Raw genomic sequence first — 21,888 nt, 5'->3', positions numbered from 1 at the left:
CTTCTACTTCAAACAACAAGTCTGACTTGTAAGTGGAAATTTGTCTTCTGAAAGCTGTAAAACTGAATGCAATAGAACCATCTGCTGAAAAAGCAGCAGCATTGTATCAGAGTAGAGTAATAATAATGAACCTTTGAGAGAGTAGAGGATTTCAGAATTATTCTCCTTTCTAGATCTTCTAACAATGACGCTTAGAAGAGAGCTTTACACGTCCTTGAATTTATTATAAAGTTGTGTGAGTAAAGGCATTGATTTTATAGCACTTTCATTTTCCAAAGCAGAATAACTTATGTATATGACTTTTTGACTTTCCATGTACTATTGCTAAATATTGTAAAATGAGCACCTTTTAAATGTTCATAACTACTAACTGAATTATTCTTTCTTTTGATAACCAAAACCAAAAATATTTCATTCTGGAGCAGAAAAAGAGGCGACGTGTGATAAAATATTGGTGGCGTTTTTTTTTTTATTATTTTTATTTTTTTTTAATAAATCAAATACTTTGGTCTGACATTTTTACAGTTCCTCAGAGGTGTGGTTATTGTCTACCAGCACATCTACTATGCAGCACTGCTTCATTCAATTCAGTAATCTCAGCTAAAATCTCTCAAGTCCCCTGGATTTGTACCCTTAATTCAGAAGAGGTCTCCATTACTTGAGACAAAAAAAAAAAAAAAACAGACCCCACCAAAACCAGTGCCCTTTCATCATTCATGTCTAAGTAACCCTGGTCCAGATCATCTAAGATGTGTTGAAGAAAAGGCTAATTATATTTTAAGTCATGATCACTAAACTACAAGGAAATCAATCTGTCCTGTAAGTAAAAAAATTGTCTCATTTGGATTGTGATGGCCAAAGCGTGAAGATTTATTTTTTAAAACACGTTATTTTTCATAACTCTTTCTATACAGAAAAATCTATGTTGTGGTTCCCACACCTTCACAACTACTTATCTAGTAAGTTTTATACTGATTGTCATTTCCTAATTTTTCAGAAGTGCATTTAGTAAGGCGTTATCACCTTCATATCTGCCCACAATTACCCACTATTTTACAAGTTTCAGCTTGGACTATACAAATCATACAAAATCACAAATCACTTGGAAAAAAAAAAAAAAAAGGGTATCAAACTGTTTCATGAGCTATAAAAAAAAATCTTAAATACTATAGTTGTCTCACTAGGCATTTCAGAATTTATTTTGGCACATTTATCACTATAAATAAAATGCTTCTTCTCAGGATGTTTTCTTCTCTATTTTCTTCCATCTCTTCTCTTCCTGGGAACTTCATACACAACAAATTGTGAGCAGGGAACTTGTTTGTTAGAGTCTTGCACAAAGTCTCAATGGTACAGGTTGTTATTTAGCTTGTATAACACGACATCGCACAGGGCTGGTAAGTTAGCACCTACAACGTATAAAGCATACCTTCATCCCAGCTCTGAGGAACAAAACCTTTATGTTAGCTGCACTGGTTGCTGTGATGCAATTCAGTAGGTATTATGAGTCAAGAGTTCCTGGTCACTGCCGATGGATGGGCTGGGTGTAGCCATAACCAGTGGTACCACAGGGTAATGGAGCCAAGCAGCGCAAGGGCTCACCCTGAGATAGTGAGCACCCCTGTTAACTTTCCACAGCAAACTCTATCCAGGGGAGCAACAAGCTGCAGAACAGAGATCTCTTGTCCGCATTTTAAGTGCACAAGCCCGGGGAGCGGTAGGCCCTCAGACCGCTATGCAACATATAGACATGGTACCCCCCCCAAAATGTTTTTATTTGGTGGTGTAAGACTTAAAAGTAGTCTAGTTACTCGACTGAACGCTATTTGGGATGACACATCAGCAGAAATAACCCAGAAGTTTCTCCTGTTTCTCCTGGGAGAAGGAAAATCGTGCCTGGATTCGGAGACCAGATGTTTGTAGAAGCTTTCTGCCGATTCAGCCTAGAAACCTACAGGGGATATAGTGCGATACACACAGCGTCCAGGTTGTTCAGAAAGCTGCCCCACAGGAGCCCTACACGAGGTTTCTGGCCCGCAGAAGCCCACCCCAGCTTTGCAGGTGGACATTTCAGCGTGCAGCGCAGCGCTGAGGCCTGCACCAGGCAGCCCTCCTCCTCCTCCTGCCCGCCTTCCCCTCCGGCCTCCGCCACGCCGGCTCCCGGGGGACTGACAGGGCAGGGTACCCCGGGAGGGGCCGCCGGTGACCCCGCCGCTTCGGGGCGAGCCCCGCGGTGCTCCCCGCAGCACCCGGCAGCGCCGGCCTGGCCCGGCCCCGCGGCCTGCTCTCATATAGGCGCCCCGCGCGGTGCCTCCGCCGACGCTCCGCCGGCTGCCCCGCCGCCGGGCCGCCGCCGGCCGCCGCGTCCCGGCCCCCGCTCCCCGGCCGCGGCAGGGAGCGGCCGCCCGGGTCGGCGTAGGGCGAGACGCCGGCGGCCCGGCGCGCCGGCCGGTGGCTCGGGCAGGCAGTCGGAGGGGCCGCCCCAGGAGGAGGGCCCGCTGCGGGGAGGCGGCCGGGTGGGAGCGGGAGCACACGGCGGGGCCGGCAGCGTGCGCGGGTGGCGGGCTGGCTGGGCTCCGTCCCGCCGCGGGGCAGCAGGCGCCATGCGGGTGGTGGCTCTCATCAGGTAACGGGCCGGGGCGGCCGGCGGGGAGGGAGGGCGCGGGGGACAGGCCGGGGTCGCGCTCCGCCCAGCGCCGCCCTCCGGCTCGGCCCCGCGCCTGCTGCCCGCCGCCCCGGACCGGCTCCGCGGGAGGGAGGAGGGAGGCGGGCTCCGGGGGCAGCGGCGGTGCGGGGCTGCGGGCAGGAGGTCCCCGCCTGCAGGAAGGGAGGGGTCTGCAGCGGAATCTGCTCTCGCCTCTCCTCGTTGCCGGGACACGGGCGAGAGCTCTCTGTAAAAACACAGCAAAACATACACCCCCCCCCAAAACCAACCAACCAACAATCCACCCAAAACACGATTCTTACATACGAAGAATCTTACGCCCGAGCTGCCTGCCTGGGGCTGCGGGGACTTTGCCAAGTCCCGGATAGTCGGGGGGAGTTTGCTACTTTCAGTTCAGTTTTTAGATTTATTCATTTTTTCCCCAATATCTTATGTTCTCTTATGATAGGTTTCCTAGTGTGTCTTCTGAGAGGCATTTAATTTTGCTCACTTTAAAAAAAAAAAAGAAAAAAAGACGGAGCTCCCTAATTTTATAGTTGTAGTTTGACACAACCCTGTCTTTCTGGGGCTGCTTTTTTTGTGCTCCCCAGTCACATAGTCCTGCTTTCTGCTTTTGTCAGTTTCTACAGTTGTGCTGTAAACAGCTTTTTTTTTTTTTTTAATAGTTTTGAAAATAGATTAATGCTATTTTGTTTTCCTAACAAAGACAGGTGCGGTGCATTCTTTTTTTGAGAAATAATAGTGAATTAGACGACAGCAAGCTAAGGAACCTGTGAATGGAAAAGGATTGTGTGTATATGAGCAGTGTATTTTTATTTTTGGGTGTACTAACTTTACTGAAGTCTTAACATTTAATGCATTAAATTCTCTCAGGCAGTGTCGAATGTCAAGCCCTGTTGAAATTGTGGTTTGACCCCAACAATTACAAGTCACTGCAAACATCATCCAAATTATACAACAAATGTTATTTACACTTCTCAAGACCTGCTTAAATACAGAGTAGGAAAATCAGCTTCAGTGCTTTTTCTTCTTTTAGAGATAAGATTCAGTCTTCCAGGTTTATTTATTTTGATATTCTCTAAGCAGAGGAATGTGTTAAAAGGCAGGATGAAATAAAATCCCAAAACAGGTTTGTAACACAATTGCTATTTTCATGGGCAGTTTTACAAGGATGGATTTAGTTTCAGTAATAGTTTAAGAAGAGTTTTAAAGAGACATCAAAGTGTCTGAAATCTTTGTAACAGAGCTAGCCTCAAAGATCAGAGAAAAAAAAAAAGTGGTTCTTACTTTTGAAAAGGTCAGGATTATGTATAAAACTACTTTAACCTGCTTCTTTTTCTTCTAAAACATTGGCCACACTTAAAGTTGATAGTCTTGCTATTAAAGTGGTATTTACGGGCTAAACCCTGTATTGTATATTGTGCTAAATCATAGACTTTTTAAAGCCAGTCTTCCCACTGAAATACATTTTTTTCAACTCTTTAATTCTTCTAGAATTTTCTTACTGTAAATGGTTATATTTGTCAATAGCAAGTATTATTTTTTTTTTCCCCAGAAGCCTTTTATGGGCCTGCGTCTTTACATTACCTTACTTTTTTTTCTTCTGATATTTTGTTCATTTATAAGCCTATCTGTTGATATACCCAGAGCATTGTCAAAACTAGGCCTGTTTGTGGCCCAGCTTTGTACAGTTCTCTACAAAAAGGCTTTGTGGTTTCTTCTATGATGACAACTGAGAGGAGTTTCCAGGCAATATTTTCAAAGCTACCTCAGTATCTGACTTCATCGTTCTTCTTAGTGCCTTTTTTTTTTTCTTTTTCACACCCCCACAGCCTATTAGCTCTCAGCCAGGCTGGGCCTATGTTGGGTCCACCTTCCTCCCACACTATTGGTGTCTGGCTTCATTGGCCTTAATTGCCATGTGTTTTACAGTTAGATTAGAAGATCATGTAGGTGGGCACCATTTCCAGTTGTTTCTTGACACAGTTATTTTTTAGGGCTATGATAACAGTAATGCAGAAAATAAATAGTATAGTAGCATGTGATACAGTAGGTACTCTAGAAATTTTGGTCAAAATTGGGAAATCTGAATGTAGCCTCATCTTAAAATGATGAATTTGAATTCAATTAATTGTAATTAATCTAAAAGAGTAACAGATTTATTGTGATGTCCTTTTTATTTTTATTTTAAAATTGAATTTAAAATTAATTCCATTTTAATATTGAAATGCTCTAAGCAGCATAGGGAAATATCAGCTGTCATAATTATTTTTCTTGTTTGGAGTTGAAATTAGAGCTAGTGGGAGGCTCATACTTTGTAAAATGAAGCCATTCAGAAAGAAAAGGGCCTTTGTCTCATTATGAGTCTGTTAAACCTGAAATTTCACTTTATGAAATGAATGCTAACTGCATTTTCAAGCTATCAAGCACAGTATCCAGAACTAATGAACATATGGTTTTATACTTTTGTCCGTATATAGATTAGAAGAAAGTTGTAGGTATGCACGAGAATAATGTCAGGTATAGATGGAACCTCAAATTAGAAATCTACTTATTATCATATTTATATTTACTTTTATAACACTGAAACATAAGCACCTGCTTTATGACAATCTGTAAAGTACAAAAGGATGCCACGTTGTTTATATTATTTCTACTTGAGGTTTGAGTTACACAACAAATTAGGGTCAGCATACAGAACTTTAGCATGGATAAAGGCATAAATGAAGGGGAATAGCTGTATGATTATATCCCTGTAATACAGTTTCAAGCTCTTGCATAAAGGGATAGATAAAAAAGGGAACTTTTTGTTGAAAAAGCTGAAGACATTTGATAATAATACTGTGGTCACAAGGAAACTGGTGGCCTGTTGTGACAAGGATTGCTTGTTACTACTGTCTGTTCTCCTCTCCCTGTCTCAGTGGGTGTAAGGCAAGGAGTAGTTTTACAGAGCTGATCTAGATCTGTGTTCCAGTTCCTGCCCTAGGCTGATTTTTGCAGTTGTAGGTTGAAGGCTGGGAATCTGAACATGGGTTTTGTAAGTGGTGTATATTCTACAAAAGTCTTTGTTTTGCTGCGAGACTGTAAAATTTCATTGATAGGGATTAAAATTTGTGGAAAAGCGTCTGTTTCAGTTCCACCAGGAGAGCAGGATTCTTTCCTCACTGATAGTGGAAAAGGTTCCAGTAGGTCTTGAGTCAAACTTAATTGAATTCTCCGTGTTTATGGTATCATCTCTTGGCCTTAGAGAAGAATATTGTTCCGCTTGTTTTTCTAGTGTGTTTTTTTTTTTTTTTTAATCAGCTCTAATAATTGTTATCTGCAGGTATCTGTAGTAAAAAATGGCATGTTCCATGCAGAGCCAACTGAAACTACTACCTGTAATAATTATAACTTCTGGCAATGGGATGTACAAATGTACAAAATGTTGAAACTTCTGCAAATGTATCTCATGAAGTATAAATATTATTACTAAATGAGTGTCTTTATCTAAAATGACTGCTAATGCTGGTGGCTCTCTGGAACAGATACTGGTGGGTTTTTGTTGGTTTAGTCCTTGATAATCCTTGTTCTGAAGGGATTCCAGTTTAACTGGTTGTTCTTTGTGGAAGCTCTCTGATAAGAAATGGGATAAAGATTAGAACTGGATGCATGCTTTATGGGTACTGTGTATAGATATTATGCATAAATAACAAACATTGTTTAAGCTTTGCTATGGTGAAATCATCGTTTTGCTCCTGCTAATATTTTGCATTTTATTTGAAAACTTTGTAACCAGCTCTGTTGATATTAAATTTTAGCAGCTAGGCAAAAGCCATAAGGGGCTAAAACTTTTAGCAGTATTTTTACTTAATTGCCACTGTTTTATTTTTCTTACAGTGGTGGGAAGGACAGCTGTTATAATATGATGCAATGTGTTGCTGCTGGGCATCAGATTGTTGCTCTAGCCAATTTAAGACCTGCTGAAAGCACAGGTAGGAAAGCTTTAATTCTTATGTTTTTTGTTTTTGATTTTTTCACTTTTTTAAAATTAGAAACAAAACATGCACAGCTGTGCCTGTCTTAGGTTCCTTTGTATATATATATTTGTATATAGATTTGGCTATTGAAGGTCTTATTGAGGAGATCCCAGAGATGGAGGAAAAATGTTTTTTCCTTCAGGGGAGGGGGACATCACACAAGATGAAGATCAGTTAAAAGAAAGACTTACTCAAATTAAAAAAGGGAAAATACAAATATTTCTGGTGGTGTATGAAGAGGTTGTATGCGTTCAGTAGCACAAATAGTAAAAGGTGATACAGGACATCAACAAACAAAACAAACACCGTATTTCTAGAAATGCTTTAAACTGGCATGAACCATCCGGGTTGCAAAAAATAAGCAGCTGTTTTGCAGCTGCTTGCTTGTTTTTATCCTCATTTATCTTTCTCCAGTATTCTAGCCCAGCATTTGTGAACTGGATTGAGGAACCAGTTGGATTGCAGTTGACCTTGATGCACATTTTTCCTGCCTTTTTCCTTCCTTCTAGCTTGGATCAGAAATGATCAGTTCCTCACAGGCTAGGCCTAGGCTTATTTGTGTGAAAGATAATGGGAGCAACTCAGGTAGTCTAAGCCAGTGGTGAGGTAAGAGGAGGAGATGACTACTACTTACTTCTTTGTTGGACTAGAATGTAAAATGAAGTGAGTCGTTACCCAGCTGGTAGGGAACTATAATAAATATGTTAAAATATATTACCATATGTTAACTTTTCAATGTATGTTAAACAGTGAAGCGTGATACCTGGTAACTGCATGTTAGGAAACTATACAGAGGAAGTGAAACAAAATGGGAGCTGACATCACAAATGAGTCATGGACAGAACTGGCAAATGCTTGGGAATACAGTAACAATTTATTTTCTTTGTAGCTAGGACATAATCATCTCTAATCTTGTTGAAGTATGTTGTCTTTAAACTAATTTATCCACATCAGAAACGTAGTATATTGTCATTAAAATCATAAAATGCTCTCTCTAAGTGTGTAGTTGGAAATTTTGTGGAAAGTTAATTGAGGTGCTTCAGGCAATGGTGGATTCTATGCCATTCATTTTATTTTATCTTGTACCACTGTTGCCTGGAGAGTCTCAATTAATAAAGAAAGTATGTATTCTGAACTGAATATCAGTTTAAAGACCTTGTCATATTTTACGTATGTTGAAAAATACTGAGTTTCCTTTTACGCCAACTGTTCTGGTTTAGTTTGGTTAGTTGTGATTATGGGTTTGGATTTTCCCATTTTGAGCAAATACGTATCTTTGTTACTGTTGCATGGCATCAAATGTGACATGACCTAATTGTTACATCACAAATTAGTTATCTTGATCAATATTATAGAGCTTTCTCCTTGCAAGATGTGCTAGATGTACAGCAGAGGTGTTTAATGTGTTTGTGTGCAAATTAAGAGGAGTGCCAGTATTACAAATTAACATTAAAATAGTGAACTGGGCTAGCTTTTAATAAATGAGGCGGAAATTTCAGGATTTTTTTTAACCTGTTTGAAAAATTATCTGAAAGATGTTTATATATAAACCCTTTATCAGAGGGTTTGTGATTTAGTTGTAATCCATGACGCCTGCATTTTAACTCTGTTTTTCCCCCCTCATTTGTTAGCTACAAATTACTTACAAGAAAATTCAGTTAACTTTTTTTCTCCTGATTAAGGAAACAGCAGCAAAGACTTGATTACATTCTGAGCTTAATTATTAAAAGGACTGAAGGTAGAATGAACCTATAATAGATTTCCCTTTTTTTTTTTATGTTAAGTAATGCCAAAACATTGTAGCAATCTACTTTTATTCCATTTGGGCTCAAATAACCCGCTCTTGTCTCTTGATGACCATGATAACAATTTAAACAGTAAAAAATTTGGAAATTGTGACAATCTATTGCTTATTTTCAGTGTTGCAATGCAGTCCAGGTTTCTTGCCCTGAATATGCTGAAATGGACTTGGGTTTGTGCCTCTGAGATACGCTCCTATTTGAATTACCATATAAATAATAGCAGAATTGGACCAGTCCAAGATGTTTGGATGAAGCAAGGAGGAATACCAAAGGAGAAGTAGTCTGCACAATTTCCAAATAGGCAGCATGTTCTTGACATATGTCTGTTGGGTGTAGAAAACCATCCTTTTTTTTTTTTCCATGTTTATAGAGGTAATGTCAGCAAACATCTGTTTGTGAACCAAAAAATATTAACATCTGTACATTCTCAGTGCTTTGAAGTATAATAGTTATCTGTAACTGTTGAAATCATGTACCTAATGTGATTATTTCTTGACTGTGGCAGGGCAGACTGATGAATTGGACAGCTATATGTATCAGACAGTTGGACACCATGCCATTGAGCTCTACGCTGATGCATTGGATTTGCCACTCTATCGTTGTTTCATTAAGGGTACCAGTGTAAATACTGGAAGAGTGTATACTGCATGTCAGGAGGATGAGGTTGAAGACCTTTACCACCTCTTGAAACTTGTTAAGGTATGCTGAATGAAAAGAATGAAATACTTGGGGGCAATTATAGTGCTTAAATGTGCTTTTATTGCTTAAATTGCTTGACTCATTTATGAATTTAGATAAGTGATCCACTTAGGTATTTGAGAAAAGCTTTGGACACTTTTATTGTTAAAAAGTTTAACTTCTATTCCTTTGTTCTTCCTTGCACTGCAAATACATGGTGTAACTTTATTCAATTTATTCCCTTTTTCATACAGTGTAAATCAGACTTATTAATCCACATTTCAGGCCCAAACCAAATGTTTATGTAGTTTCATATTTGAAATAATGCATTGTTTGATTACTTGAATTAGAGGTTTTTGAGGCTTTGTGCATTTATCAATGCATAGAAATTAATGTATGTACATTTCCATTTGTTTGCTCTTATGCTCTATAAAACAGAATCTATCGTTTGTTTTTATGTTGCAGATAGTTCACAAAGTATTATGGAATGTTTTATGTTTTTGATTCTGGTAGCCATCCAACTATATTCTAATATATCACGTAATAGCTGTAGTATTTTATTGTGTTGATGTCTGCAGTGCACAGTACTAAAACAATACAATGTTCAGAAAAACATATTTATGGTTACTAAAAATAAATACACATTTAATTTTACGGATAAAACTGGTAGACCGCTTTTTGAAACTTCAGCTGAAGATAGTTCTGGTCTTCAGTTCAGGTATTGAACATTTTCCTGCACCCTTTCTGCTTTCTCTATTTTTTCCATTGAAATTAGAATTGAGATTCATAAACCTGAAATCTTTAGCTTGTTCTTTGTTCAGTAGAAAAAAAACAACAACAACAACAAAACCTTTCAGATTAGACTAAGAGTATGGTTTGAATGCAGAGTGCTTTCTGAACCATGTTGAAATTGGATGTTACATTTTTCTAAGCATCTTTGAAAGGGAAAATCAAGATCATGTACCTGTATTGAGTATGAGACTACTCAACAGGAGAATAGTGCACGTAGGCTGTAGCACTCTAGAGTGCTTCATGGAGGTTTTAAATGGAATGTGCATATCATGCAGTACAGAAATTTAAAGAAATATGGTACAGCACTTTTATATGTCTTATGAATCCTGATAGTATTAGAAATTAGAAGGACTAGTTAGTATATGCTGTCTCTTAAAGCTGCATGCTAGCAGTTTTCTGCCACTGTGTAAGATAATAAATTACTGATCAATTTAATTAAAAATGGGCAGATTAGTGGCAATTAAGATCATACTTCCTTTTCGATCCTTGCTGTCTTTGGAGAAATGGATGCTTGACATAAATTAATGCTAATGTTAAATCTTGACAACTTCTGCTTTGGAAGTTAATACATGATAATTATAACTACAGCTGAAAGAGATGTTATCAAGTTGTCTGGAACCAAATAACTATTTCTTTCCTGTATAGAAATATTAATTCCACTATATAATAGTTTAAAGATATAAATACTAACATAAAGACAGTATATTGTTAATCTTTGGATAACCCGTGCCCTTGTAGTCAAATCTATCTGTGAAATTCTGGTGCAAAAGTTTCAGTAGAAGTCTTGCATATTCTGATGTATAATTGTATATAGCAGGTGGACGTAATCTGCAGGAGCTGTAACTCTTTGTATTTTTAGTTTTAAGAAAAGGAGATGAAACTTCTTTTCTGTATTGAAAATAACTTGGAAAATTTTCTATTTTTATTTTTCACAGTTTATGACTGCAGTTTTGTAGCCTTACTATATAAGTTTTAATCGCTCGTGATTTTCCTTTGGTGTTTTTTTTTTTAGATGTTAAGTTTTAAACAGAGAGCTCAATTTGCTCTCTGCTGAAGGGATGAGTGGAATTCTGCAGGAGGCTTGTAAAAATGCACCCTTAAGTGAACTTAATTTTAAAACGCTGGTCAAAATAATGTATCTCTGTTTTTCTGTCAAATGGTTTGGGCCTAACTGTACAGGAAAGGTGTGTCGAGTTGAAAATTACATAACATGCCTTGCTTTCACATTGTAAAGAATGCTTGTATTAAAGGTACGTGTTTAGTTAAAAAAAATAATTAAAAACAAACCACATTTGAAAAACTGGTATGATGAAATCAGAAGTATTTGATTTAAAAAAAAAAAAAAAGAACGTTAAAACGTTATGAAAGCTTGATGTTTAAAAGGTTAAATGTTCCTCTGAAGTGCTTGGAAACCCAGAGCAACAGTCCTGTTGTAGTTCACGGGACTCAAAAAATGATGTTGACTGCCAATGACTGTAAACCTGTTAATTTTATTGTCAAAAACCTAGATGATTGATATGTATGAAGTAAACTTATATTTGCGCTTTACTTGGCTAATGTCCTATTTTAGATTGTCTTTATTCTGTATATATTTTGAAATATATCAGAGTATTTATATGATGCCTAAATGTATCTAACCAGGCAGTCCTCACCTGATAGTAGTATTTTTATTTTGTGATGCATGTAAATTCTGAATTCTAATGAATAATTTAACTTACTATCCATATTACTGAATAAGGATTACTGGTATCTTTGATTGTCTATGTTTGTCACTTTGCATATTGGGGCTTTTTCCAGTAAAGCGTATAAGCTCTAGAGTTTCTTAGTTATCTGAATTATCTTTCAGGTTTTTATCACATCTGTACCTTTGAAATCAGGAACTGTATAGAAAAACTGTTTCTTTCCCTTTAGTGGTTAGAAGGATTGGAGCATGCAGGGGTTTTAATGAAGCATTCCTGTAATGCATTCCTCAATATAGGCTTTAACTGCTTTCTCCCTCATCAGTGCAATTATGATATTGTCCAAATAATGCATTAATGTTTTATGCAAGCACACATTAAAGTGGTGTGAGAGAGGTTGTGTTGGATGGATTTCTCTTGAATGTTGGGTTATATTCTATATCCCAGGGATCTATGGCTAAAGCTTTGTTTAGAACGGTGGTTATAGCAGCTTCCAGACTGTACAAACCAATGCAAGATAATTTGTTTCAATTCTGGGTTTTAGTACACAGTGCTGTCCTTTTCCAAGTTTCGTGCCTTGTCTCCTGTGTTCTGTGAAGGCTTTGCCTGTGTTTGGTAAGTTTCTACTGCTGGGGTAATTTGTGGAAATCTAGAACTTTATTGATTAAAAGCTTTTTTGTTTTGTTTTTTTTCCTTCAAACTATTTTTCATCTTCTGTAGCATTTTTCAGTACTCGAGTTTTTCAAAATTAGTATTCCAAAAACTTGATTCTGTTCATAGTTTCTTTGTAATATATTTGTGTATGCTTATTGTAAAGCATGCACGTTGACTTTCAGTGTATTTTCAGTTTTAACATATTTCTGTCAGTTCTTTTTGTGGTGTACTTCCTGGGTTCTGAACCTGCAAGCTTACAGGAAAAAAAAAAAAGTATACTTGAAAGAAATTAATATATTGGATCTCAGGACTGAAGGATTATTAATTATGATACCATTCATTGGTTATCACCTGAAAAGTAAGAATTGATGTTGGGTATATTGGATTTATGAAACATTTTAATAAAAATAGCTTTTGCTTGTGGCAGAATTTCTTTTTATCAGTCTTGTGGAAGGGGAAAGAAAGAAAATTCATTTTCTAAAATAATACCACATCCTTGAGCAGTGATCTTATAACTCAGTCAGTTACTAAGAATAGGTAACGTGCTTTGTAGTTGCAGCAACAAAGAGCTTATTAATGCAGTCTGACTCATGTATTTAATTATTTTTTTATGGGCAGGATCATGATTTTTGAAATAGACCCACACGGATATTTACTGAAGACAGGAAGTATTCCTGTCCATCTGACAGATGAAATTTGCAATTTGGTGTTACTTCAGGTGATACTTTGTCTGAGACAAAGTGTGTTGTCCATGCAGGTTTGGGTGGAATAGAGATAATTTAGGTACTCTCATTATTCAGTGAAACTCCCTAAGACTTGAAGTTCTTCAGCAAACAGAGCTAGGGTTTGAGATGAATGAATAGAATACTAGATTATCCTGTGGCCTTTGTATAGGGATTAATTCCCTCATAGAAAATAAAGCTTTCGGTTCCTCATTATAGGTAATAGCCTTCCATGCTACGGAAACAGTCTTCCTTTCACTGTTCTTCAGAACTTAGCTGCTGGAGCCAATGGGTAGAAAAGGATTGTCAGGTACGGTGCTGACGGCTGACTTTGTGGCTGTCGACAGCCAAACATCTGAGTGCTCCCAGAGAAAGTTCATGAGTAAATCTAAAGGAACTTTCTACTGCAGGTACACAGTGTTTAAAAAATGTTTGATAAGACAGACAGTAAAGTATTTAGAAATAGTCACTTGGCTTTTAGGTATCCATCTTAATCAGCTCTTGGTAGTCTCTGTGACTTCAGGGGCAGTATTTGAATGATAAAGTCTAATCGTGTATTCTTAACATGTATGGAAAAGGTTTGCAGACTTTCTTGGGAGTCTTAAAGATCTAAATATTATTAGTTAAGGAATGTTGATTGACCTCAAGAATCTTTAATATCAGGTCCTCGGCATGCTGTTCACCAAACTAATTTTGCAGTTTATAAATGTTCAGACAAAGCAGGTAGCTTCCCTCTCTTACTGATGGGATTCAGAGAGCTCCGAAGTCTCTGGAGCAGTTCCAGTCATCACTTCCCATTTTTTTCAATTGAAGAAAATTTGATGTTTTCCTTATTACAATTTGATTTTTTTTTTGTGTGTGTGTGTGGATGTGTAGGCTAATTTCTCAAAGGTATATTTCTAAAAATTTTTTGAGAAAGATTAAATTATAGGAAGAGGTATTTATTTTTATAAAAAATTTCTGAAAAAACTCACCCCTCCTTGATTTTTTCTCCATATCTTAAGATATGCAAATTGAGAGTAGCATGCCTTTGATACTTTTATAGATTACATATAATTCAGGGATTGAAGTACAATTTATGTAGAGTAAATTAAATATTAGTATTGAAAAAAACATCCTAAAGTGTCGAGGGAAACAGTGACAGATGAAACAATAGAATTTATTTTTTGTGCCCTCTACTAGTCACGTTGATTAGGTAAACATTTGGACACTGTATCTTTTAGAACATCTCTTCTTGCCCTTAGTCATGAATGTTGTATATAAACTTTTTGAAATTCTATTAAGTGGCTACCTACCCTGACAAAAGATAAATAACTGTGCTTCCTTGCAAAGTAAGATTATTTTTTAAGGCAAAATATTTAATGTGATTTTTCATGCAATATACACTGAATTCCTCTACCTTTTAGAATAACAATTCCTCTACCTTTAGAATGAGTTTATCTTGAGTTTATCTGTAAGAATTTGAATTGTCTCTTTGCACTCAGCACATTCAATGGTTTTGTTTTTTTTTTTAATGGACTTGTTATTTTTTCTTTTAATTCTGGAGCGAAGCTCCATAGCTTCCTCCACCTAGGGGACTGACCATTGTCATCAGCAATGAATAAGATAGTGAGTTAAAGGAAGAGGTTAAGAAGTAATCACATTAGCAGTACTTCAGACACAGTAAAAATAATTATAGACCTTGTTCCATTCTCAAGACATTTTTTCTGTGTGTTTAGTTTGAATTTTAAAATGAGAAGGGAACAAGGAAATTTTTTAATCAACAGGATGCCTCTGTCTCATCTGAACTGTTCAGGAGGGGTCAGTTTCCCTTCCAGAATGGGATCTTGAGCAATGTTTGAGACTACCTCAAACATTTCTTACCGTGAGAAATGTTGAGCTTCATGTAAACAAAAAAGTCACTGTATTTCTCCCTGTTAGGTGCGTGGAGTTGTTTTCATTCACTCTGTCTTGTTGTGTTAATATTGAATAAGCAGAGACAGTCAGGCTGGTGGTGAAAGATGGTGAGCAAGCCTGAGGGCTTGTTCTGGTCAGCTTTAAACCTCTGATTGCCAGGTTTTCCTAATTTCCCATTTCCAGGGCATCTCTAGTGTGACCTTGCCTGCTGAATATGATGTTCTGGGTTGCAAGATTCTCACATGCATTTGGAAATGGGCAGCCAGGCATTGTTTACAGGACGCCAAATGAACCGTGCACTCACAGCAAGTTTGATAAACACACATTTCCTCCTTTTATCAGTGAGATTGCAGAATGTGAAGTATGAGTTTCCAGTTTTATTCATTCCCTTCAAACCTCTTCCTGTTTAAAAACTGAATCTCACTAATTGGATGATGATACATCCTTAGATTTTGTTTTGCTTTTTTGTTATTTTTGTTTTGAATTCTACTTACTGGTCACTGACATTTTATTTCTGTGCCTACCTTGACCAGGTTTGGCAGACGTTCAGATAAAAGCTTTCCATTTGTTCAGCACAGAAAAGGTTCATCCCTATCAATGTAAAGTGAATGCTAATTAACAGTAATGACTTCTAATCACTTTGCTTTTATGCTCCTTCAGAGCACTGCTATTATCCAATGTAGTTAAGTGAAATGCTTGTATATGAATCAACAATGCTGTATTTCTTCTAGCAGCTATTGCTCATAATCAAGCTTTGAATAAATTACGATAGTAAAATTGGTTTTAATGTGCTGTATTGCATGGGGAGAAAGGAACCTCAAATATCTTGTTAAATATCTTGAATATTTGGAGAGTCATCTATTAACATTTTGGCATTTGGTATTGTAGTTAAATGGAAAAATACATTAAAATGTTTAAATCAATTTTGTAAACGTTATCAAAACTTTTTTTGTGGTTTGAATTTTATTTAGGTGACATGCATAGACTCAACAGCCTCAGTAATAGCCCCATTTGGATTCAATTGCATGTCTGTGGAAATGAACTACAACATTTCTGAGTTAAAACACAGTTAATTTTATGTGGAATTAACAGGTATCATAATTTAAGACCTTTGCTTGTTTTGTTCCAGTGTTGTAGTTGATGTTTAGTGGGTTAATATGCACTTCTTTTATTAATACTGTGTAGCTAAGAAAAACTATTAGTTTTGCTTACCTGCCTGCAACCTGCCTGCAGTCTTAACATACTTCAAAAAGAGTATGAAAATAATAATAGTGAAACTTTACTAATACTTAAAAACAATAGAATAGGGTGAAACTTTTAAAATAAAACTGGACTATTAGTCAGAAGCAATGCTAATGACAAGCGCTAAATATATCACTAGACTCGTAATATGTTCAGCAATTCTAAAATAATTTTGATTTAGAAACAGAATTAGCCTGAAGTCAGCATATATACCAATTTAAGTTTAGTTGACTTTCACTTAATGTTGCATATATAGGGCCTGTTTGGAAGCTGAACATGAGAAAACCTGGATGAAACCTGTTTCCAACATGCGTGCTATTTTTTTAAATTTTTATTAACAATTACTTAATTACAAGCATTCCATGGTTTTAGTGTCTGTGAAAGAACTGGGGTCTTTCTTGGAAAATATACTTGTGTTGTCTGGTTTTGCAATTTTTTTCATCAGAAAATTTATTTTTATAAATAAAAATTGGATTTTGATTTTCTGTGATTTCCTTTCGTATAGTACCTCCGTCTATTCATGCTTAGAGAGACAGTTTCTTCACAGTTACCATCACAGTTTTTATGCATGTGGATGTGAGTGAGTATCCACAGGCAACGTGTGTGGTTTTGGTTTTGTTTGTTTTTGTTCATTCATGCACATAGCTGTAGACAATTTTCTGGTAGATGTTTTGTCTATTTGCTTGAGCATCTTCTCTTCTAACCATTATTCTTTGGTTTGTTATGAAGTCATTGCCCAACTTAATTTGAAAATATCTGTCATTTAGCCTTTCTTCTTTAAATGTGATTTCGAGTCAGTGTTCATAATGTATCCTATGCTTTTTGCTATAATACTGTAAAACATGCTTTTTCTGTTTTTGTCTCCAGCAGATTGTTGAAAAATGAGCAACACCTTTCTCCTCTACAGTTTCATTTAAGTGGATGATGCTATCTGCTATCCGTATCTTATTTCAGTATTTTGGTTTTTTGCTTGGCAACTTCATCAGGCTTCTTAAGGATAGACATGAAAAAAATGGGGAAAAAAAAAAAAGAATAATCTTATTCTGTGCAGAAGCAACTAGCTGCTTTATATTGTTTGCAATTCTCATTAGGCAGCAGTAATGCATGCTTTAAAATTTATTGTTTTTTAATGAAATATAATCAGGGATAATTCTAATAAAATGCAATCAAGGATAGAAGAGCTTTTATATAATTGAACAGTAAAACATTTATCAAATTTGTTTTCATAAACATTTTTATCTCTGGAGCTCATTCTTTGTGTAAAAATCCTTTTGCTTTCTTACACAATCACTTATTTAAGCTGACTTATTTAATACCCCCCCCCCATTTGATGTAAACAGCATACAGCAATTGCATGTTTGCGTTACTCTCAGCCGGACACTTACTGTTTCTGATCGGTATGTTTAAAGGCAATTCTTCTGGAAGGACTAGGATTTCATTTGGTTTATATTGCACCAACATTACTGTTTTCAAAATGGAAATGATTGATTTGTAACTGTAATTAGGAAAAAAGGAATAAAACAGAATTGGCCTTTTACAGAGAACTGTACAATATGGAGATACTGCGTGTTGATAAATTCTGTCTGGGGAAGAAGTGCACGATGGGCATCACTCATTTTCGTATTGATTATGACTGGGATTCCTGGAAGAGGTTGTTGTTTGCAAAGGATAAGGAAGTACTATGATTAGTTACCTTCTCCATGGAAAGTACTACAAAGGAAAATGCCAAATGTGTGCACTGCGGTATTCCTATCAGCCTGACAGTCTGCTACATGAACATTTTTTCAGTCCATTTTCCTTCAGAAATACAGCTTCAGTCTTTTTGCTGTATTACTGTATTAGGTGTAGTGCATTTGCATGCTCTCCTAACTCTGGACTCTTTCTTTCTCTCTTTCTCTTTCTTTCTGGCAGTCTTCTGTTCTCAGGCCGTCAGTACTGTAACTCCTGAAAACTGGTACAACAGTGCCCTCTGTAGTTCCTCCATACAGCTGGTTTTGAGCATTCAGGTAAAGAGCAGGATGTTTAGATTTATTTTTAACTCAGACACAGCACTTTTTTTCTTAAGGAAACATTTTGATTTTCCCTGTGTTTTACACACGAGAAAGGGAACAAAGGAAGACTATTCTGAGTCCTCTTCTAGTTTTTTTTTTTTTTTTTTTTTTTTTTTTTTTTTTAAGATCTCTCTTGTCATTGTATAGTGAAGATGTTATCAGGCATTCAGGGCAGTCATTAAAGGGGATGGAATTTTGAGTTGTGAAGGCTTTCTTGAAGCTTGTGGTTTTTGTCATTTGGGTTTGTTTGCTTTATGTGGACCTTAAAACTGAATAGTTTTAGACTTTATGCTTTCTGTTCCTCTTAAGCCAGGTCTTGAATGACCTGCTAGGGACTTAAGATGTGCTTGCCAGAGCACCTAAGCTTTATTAATGACGTGGTTTTAATTCACACAGTGACTGAAGTAATTGTTGTCCATTAGCATTGATTTGTCTCCAAAACTCATTTGCGATTTAGATTTCTTTTACTTCATTATAGGTAAATAATATGCAAATAACGTTTTATTGCATGTTTTCTGCAGAACTTATTGGACGGGTTTAGTATTGAACACACGTGCCCAGAATTCCAATACATCCGCATTCACACTCATGCACTGCCATTTAAATATTACAAACTACAATAAGAAAGCATGACCTTTTTAAAAATAAAGGTTTTAACTACAATTAGTTTCTTCTGTAACAGTATCATAAAAGTCACTCCATGAAAAGTTAAATGGCTTTATTTTATGATGGGGAGTGTTAATGTATGTGTAGAACACACTCTTAATGCACTTCTATGAATTGAAAATCATAAGTCATTGCAGTAAATTATAGTTAATGATGTAACCATTGATGGCTATTCAAAACATTCCTGTATCTCTAATGATTTGTGTAAAACACATGACTGCGCACATCCCTTAGTTCGTTTGGAGCAGTAGATAGATAAACGCACCAGCTTTCTACTTCTGAAGACTATTTTTCTCTGTAACAAGTGATAAGAATTTTGTTGGAGTAAATAGTACATCACAAACCACTCTTTGCAGTATTTGAGTTCTGGTAATAAATGAAAATGAAGACTAAATTAAAATAGCCCTCTCTGATAAGAGGTGAGAGGCTTTGAGAATGTAGTGTGTCCAAGCTTTGATTTTTTCATCTGCCTAGTTTATGGGTAATCTCTAGCTTCTCGACATATGAGCTCTTCACTTTTTACCCACATGTGGGATTTCATATACTGAAATGTTGCTGAAAGAAGCAACTCTTATGGTATAATGTGCACTGTGTAATCCAGGAAATACCCTGTATCTGCTACCCATTAACATAAAGTATTACAGAAGTGAGCTGTGGGTGGGTTGCTTTTCTGTTTGTTTGTTTTAGTTAAGCAAATATTATTATGCTGGCAGAAATGTAATGTTAAATTTGGTCAAAATGACTTTACTTGATTCAAAATTTAACTGAAGTTGTGAATCAAGCTTAGTTCTTGCACTGACGGCGCAGTTATTGCTAATCTTAAATATTGATTTCTTTGTTTCATTTTTGTTAATGAGCTTCTTCATGCACTGTTACCTTCATAATACCAACACAAGCTTGCTGAACTGTCTTTGATTTGTTTCTGTTTTTTGTTTGTGTTTTTTGTTGTGGTAAAACATTTTTTCCTTACAATGAGTATCTGTGTACCATGAGTTATTACAATTTTTAAAGTGATCTTGAAAATTTACTCCTTGAAGACTGGGCAGAAATTTATTAGAAAGGAGTTATATAAATTTCATTTTTAATCAATTAATGCCTGCTTTATATATGATTTTAATCTTTTGAATAGAATTTCATCATATTCGTACTACAAATTAAATAAATGTGATTTCTTTTTAGTGTTAAAAAGATAGCAGTGGGAGAAGGATTTAATTTTGCACTGCAACCTCTGAGATAGATAAGTTGATGTTTATGGGGGGGGAGAATAAAGTATATTTTCTTGCAATAAAATTAGCAAATTAAGATTCAACTTGATTAAAATAGCAATAAATGTAGATTATATTATTGGAGATGATGAAGTACAGCTTTTCTGTCTACCAAGAATGAGCACAATTTACGAAGACAAGGCAAAGAAGTGAACAGAGCAGCCACTGCAGATATTTAAAGGAAATGCCCAGTTTATTCTACATACTTTTTGCTTTTTAGTCAATGTCAATGATAATTTTATCTCACCTTATAATCATTCCCTCCCCTTAAAATATCACACTTCTTTTCATCTAGTTGGATTATATCTGAAATATTTAATGAAAAACAGTATGTATTTAAGCTACTTCTTTAGTTGAAAGTACTTAAGTTTTCAAATAACTTGCATGATCACTAAATCATTTTTCAGGTGTCCTTTCATAAAACGTGAGCTAATGCAGGGTAGGTAATGCCATGACTGAATATCATCTTGATTTTAATTTCCAGTATTTCTTTGACTGTGAAATACCAAAAGATATGGAGACTGAATCACAGTGAATCACACAGAATGTTAGGAATGTCTTTATAGAAAGCAATAAACATCTACTTAGGGAACAAATTTTACTGGTTAACAGTTGCCTACATTATAACAATAGTTTTAAGATGAAAAATAAATATTGCAGTCTAAAATAGAACATTATTTGACATAGAAAGAAATGTTGACTTTTCTCACTGGAAGCATTTATAAAGAATCTATGTGACCCCAGTGGACTCTTTACTTTTAACTTTAAATTGAAATTTTAAGACTTTTTTTCTTAGAATATTCTTATTAGAACATTTTTTAATTCTAATTTTAAGATGTTCTTTCTTTTTATGGAACTTGATCAAACGAGAATTTTTGATTGTATAGTATTTTAAAAGGCAGAAGTTAGTGTTTAGGTGTTACTTTGTGGCATCTGTATTTATAACTACAAAAGTATAGATGATATTCTCAAAAAGAACTATGTGGTATTAGTAGTTAATGAGGAGTTGTGCTTTTTGATTTTTCTTTTGTTGTGCTGCTTATTCAGTGACTTGATGAGTTGTTCTTAAGATACCAGTAGTACTGTAAACTGTATTGGCCTTTTTTGTCATGCAATTTTGGTAGCTGAAACAGTGATTCCATTGTACTCCAGGAAGGCATAGTTGGTTATAGAATATGTCATCAAGGTAGGTGAATTAAGCTACCTGGCATGGCTTTGTCTTCTTGGCTTTCTTCAGCTTCTGTGTTCCCTGGCCAAAGTACCAGCACAAAGAGATGATTAATGTGTATAGATGCATAATACTTTGTAGAACTTGAGTTTGACCTGTTATGCTTGTGATTTTTTTCAGAGCTAAGTAATAGATGGTTTATAATTGCTTGGTTTAACTTATTAGTCTTTTCTATTCACACAATCATGTTTCATTCTGCTGCAGTTTGATCAATAAAGCCAAGTAATTTTTTTTTTCACACCCCTTAACTAACTTCAGACTTCTACAGATTTCAGTTGTGTTTTTTTTTTGTTTGTTTGTTTATTTTTTGTGCTACAATATCCCATTTTGCCACTTTATCACCCACCTTTGCCACTCATTGTCCTTTGGAAACCAGTTGTATGTTTTCAGGGAAGGTCTGTCAGTTATTATTTATTATCCACTTGTCATTGTGACTTACTCATTGCCTACATCACCATTCTCAAAAGTATTGCTTTACAGAAATGGCGAACAGTGTTGTGAAGAAAAGATCAATAACTGCTTTAAAAGG

General features: G+C 36.2%; 1 protein-coding gene across 2 annotated transcripts in view; it reads left to right on the top strand.

The window, feature by feature from the left end:
- Positions 1 to 2,507: 2,507 nt before the first annotated feature.
- The window catches only part of DPH6 (diphthamine biosynthesis 6), a 200,204-nt gene continuing 180,823 nt past the window's right edge, over positions 2,508 to 21,888 (top strand). For both annotated transcript variants that reach the window (XM_035552235.2, XM_035552236.2), the window contains exons 1-3: positions 2,508 to 2,626; positions 6,545 to 6,639; positions 8,992 to 9,185. In XM_035552235.2, the coding sequence (XP_035408128.1) occupies positions 2,604 to 2,626; positions 6,545 to 6,639; positions 8,992 to 9,185 (312 nt within the window). In that variant the 5' untranslated portion in view covers positions 2,508 to 2,603. The remainder of the gene's footprint in view (positions 2,627 to 6,544; positions 6,640 to 8,991; positions 9,186 to 21,888) is intronic.

The sequence above is a fragment of the Cygnus atratus genome, chromosome 5 (assembly GCF_013377495.2).
Source record: "Cygnus atratus isolate AKBS03 ecotype Queensland, Australia chromosome 5, CAtr_DNAZoo_HiC_assembly, whole genome shotgun sequence".
Classification (NCBI taxonomy): domain Eukaryota; kingdom Metazoa; phylum Chordata; class Aves; order Anseriformes; family Anatidae; genus Cygnus; species Cygnus atratus.
The sequence above is the reverse complement of the archived record's forward strand: the minus strand, read 5'-3'. Positions and strand labels throughout refer to the sequence as shown.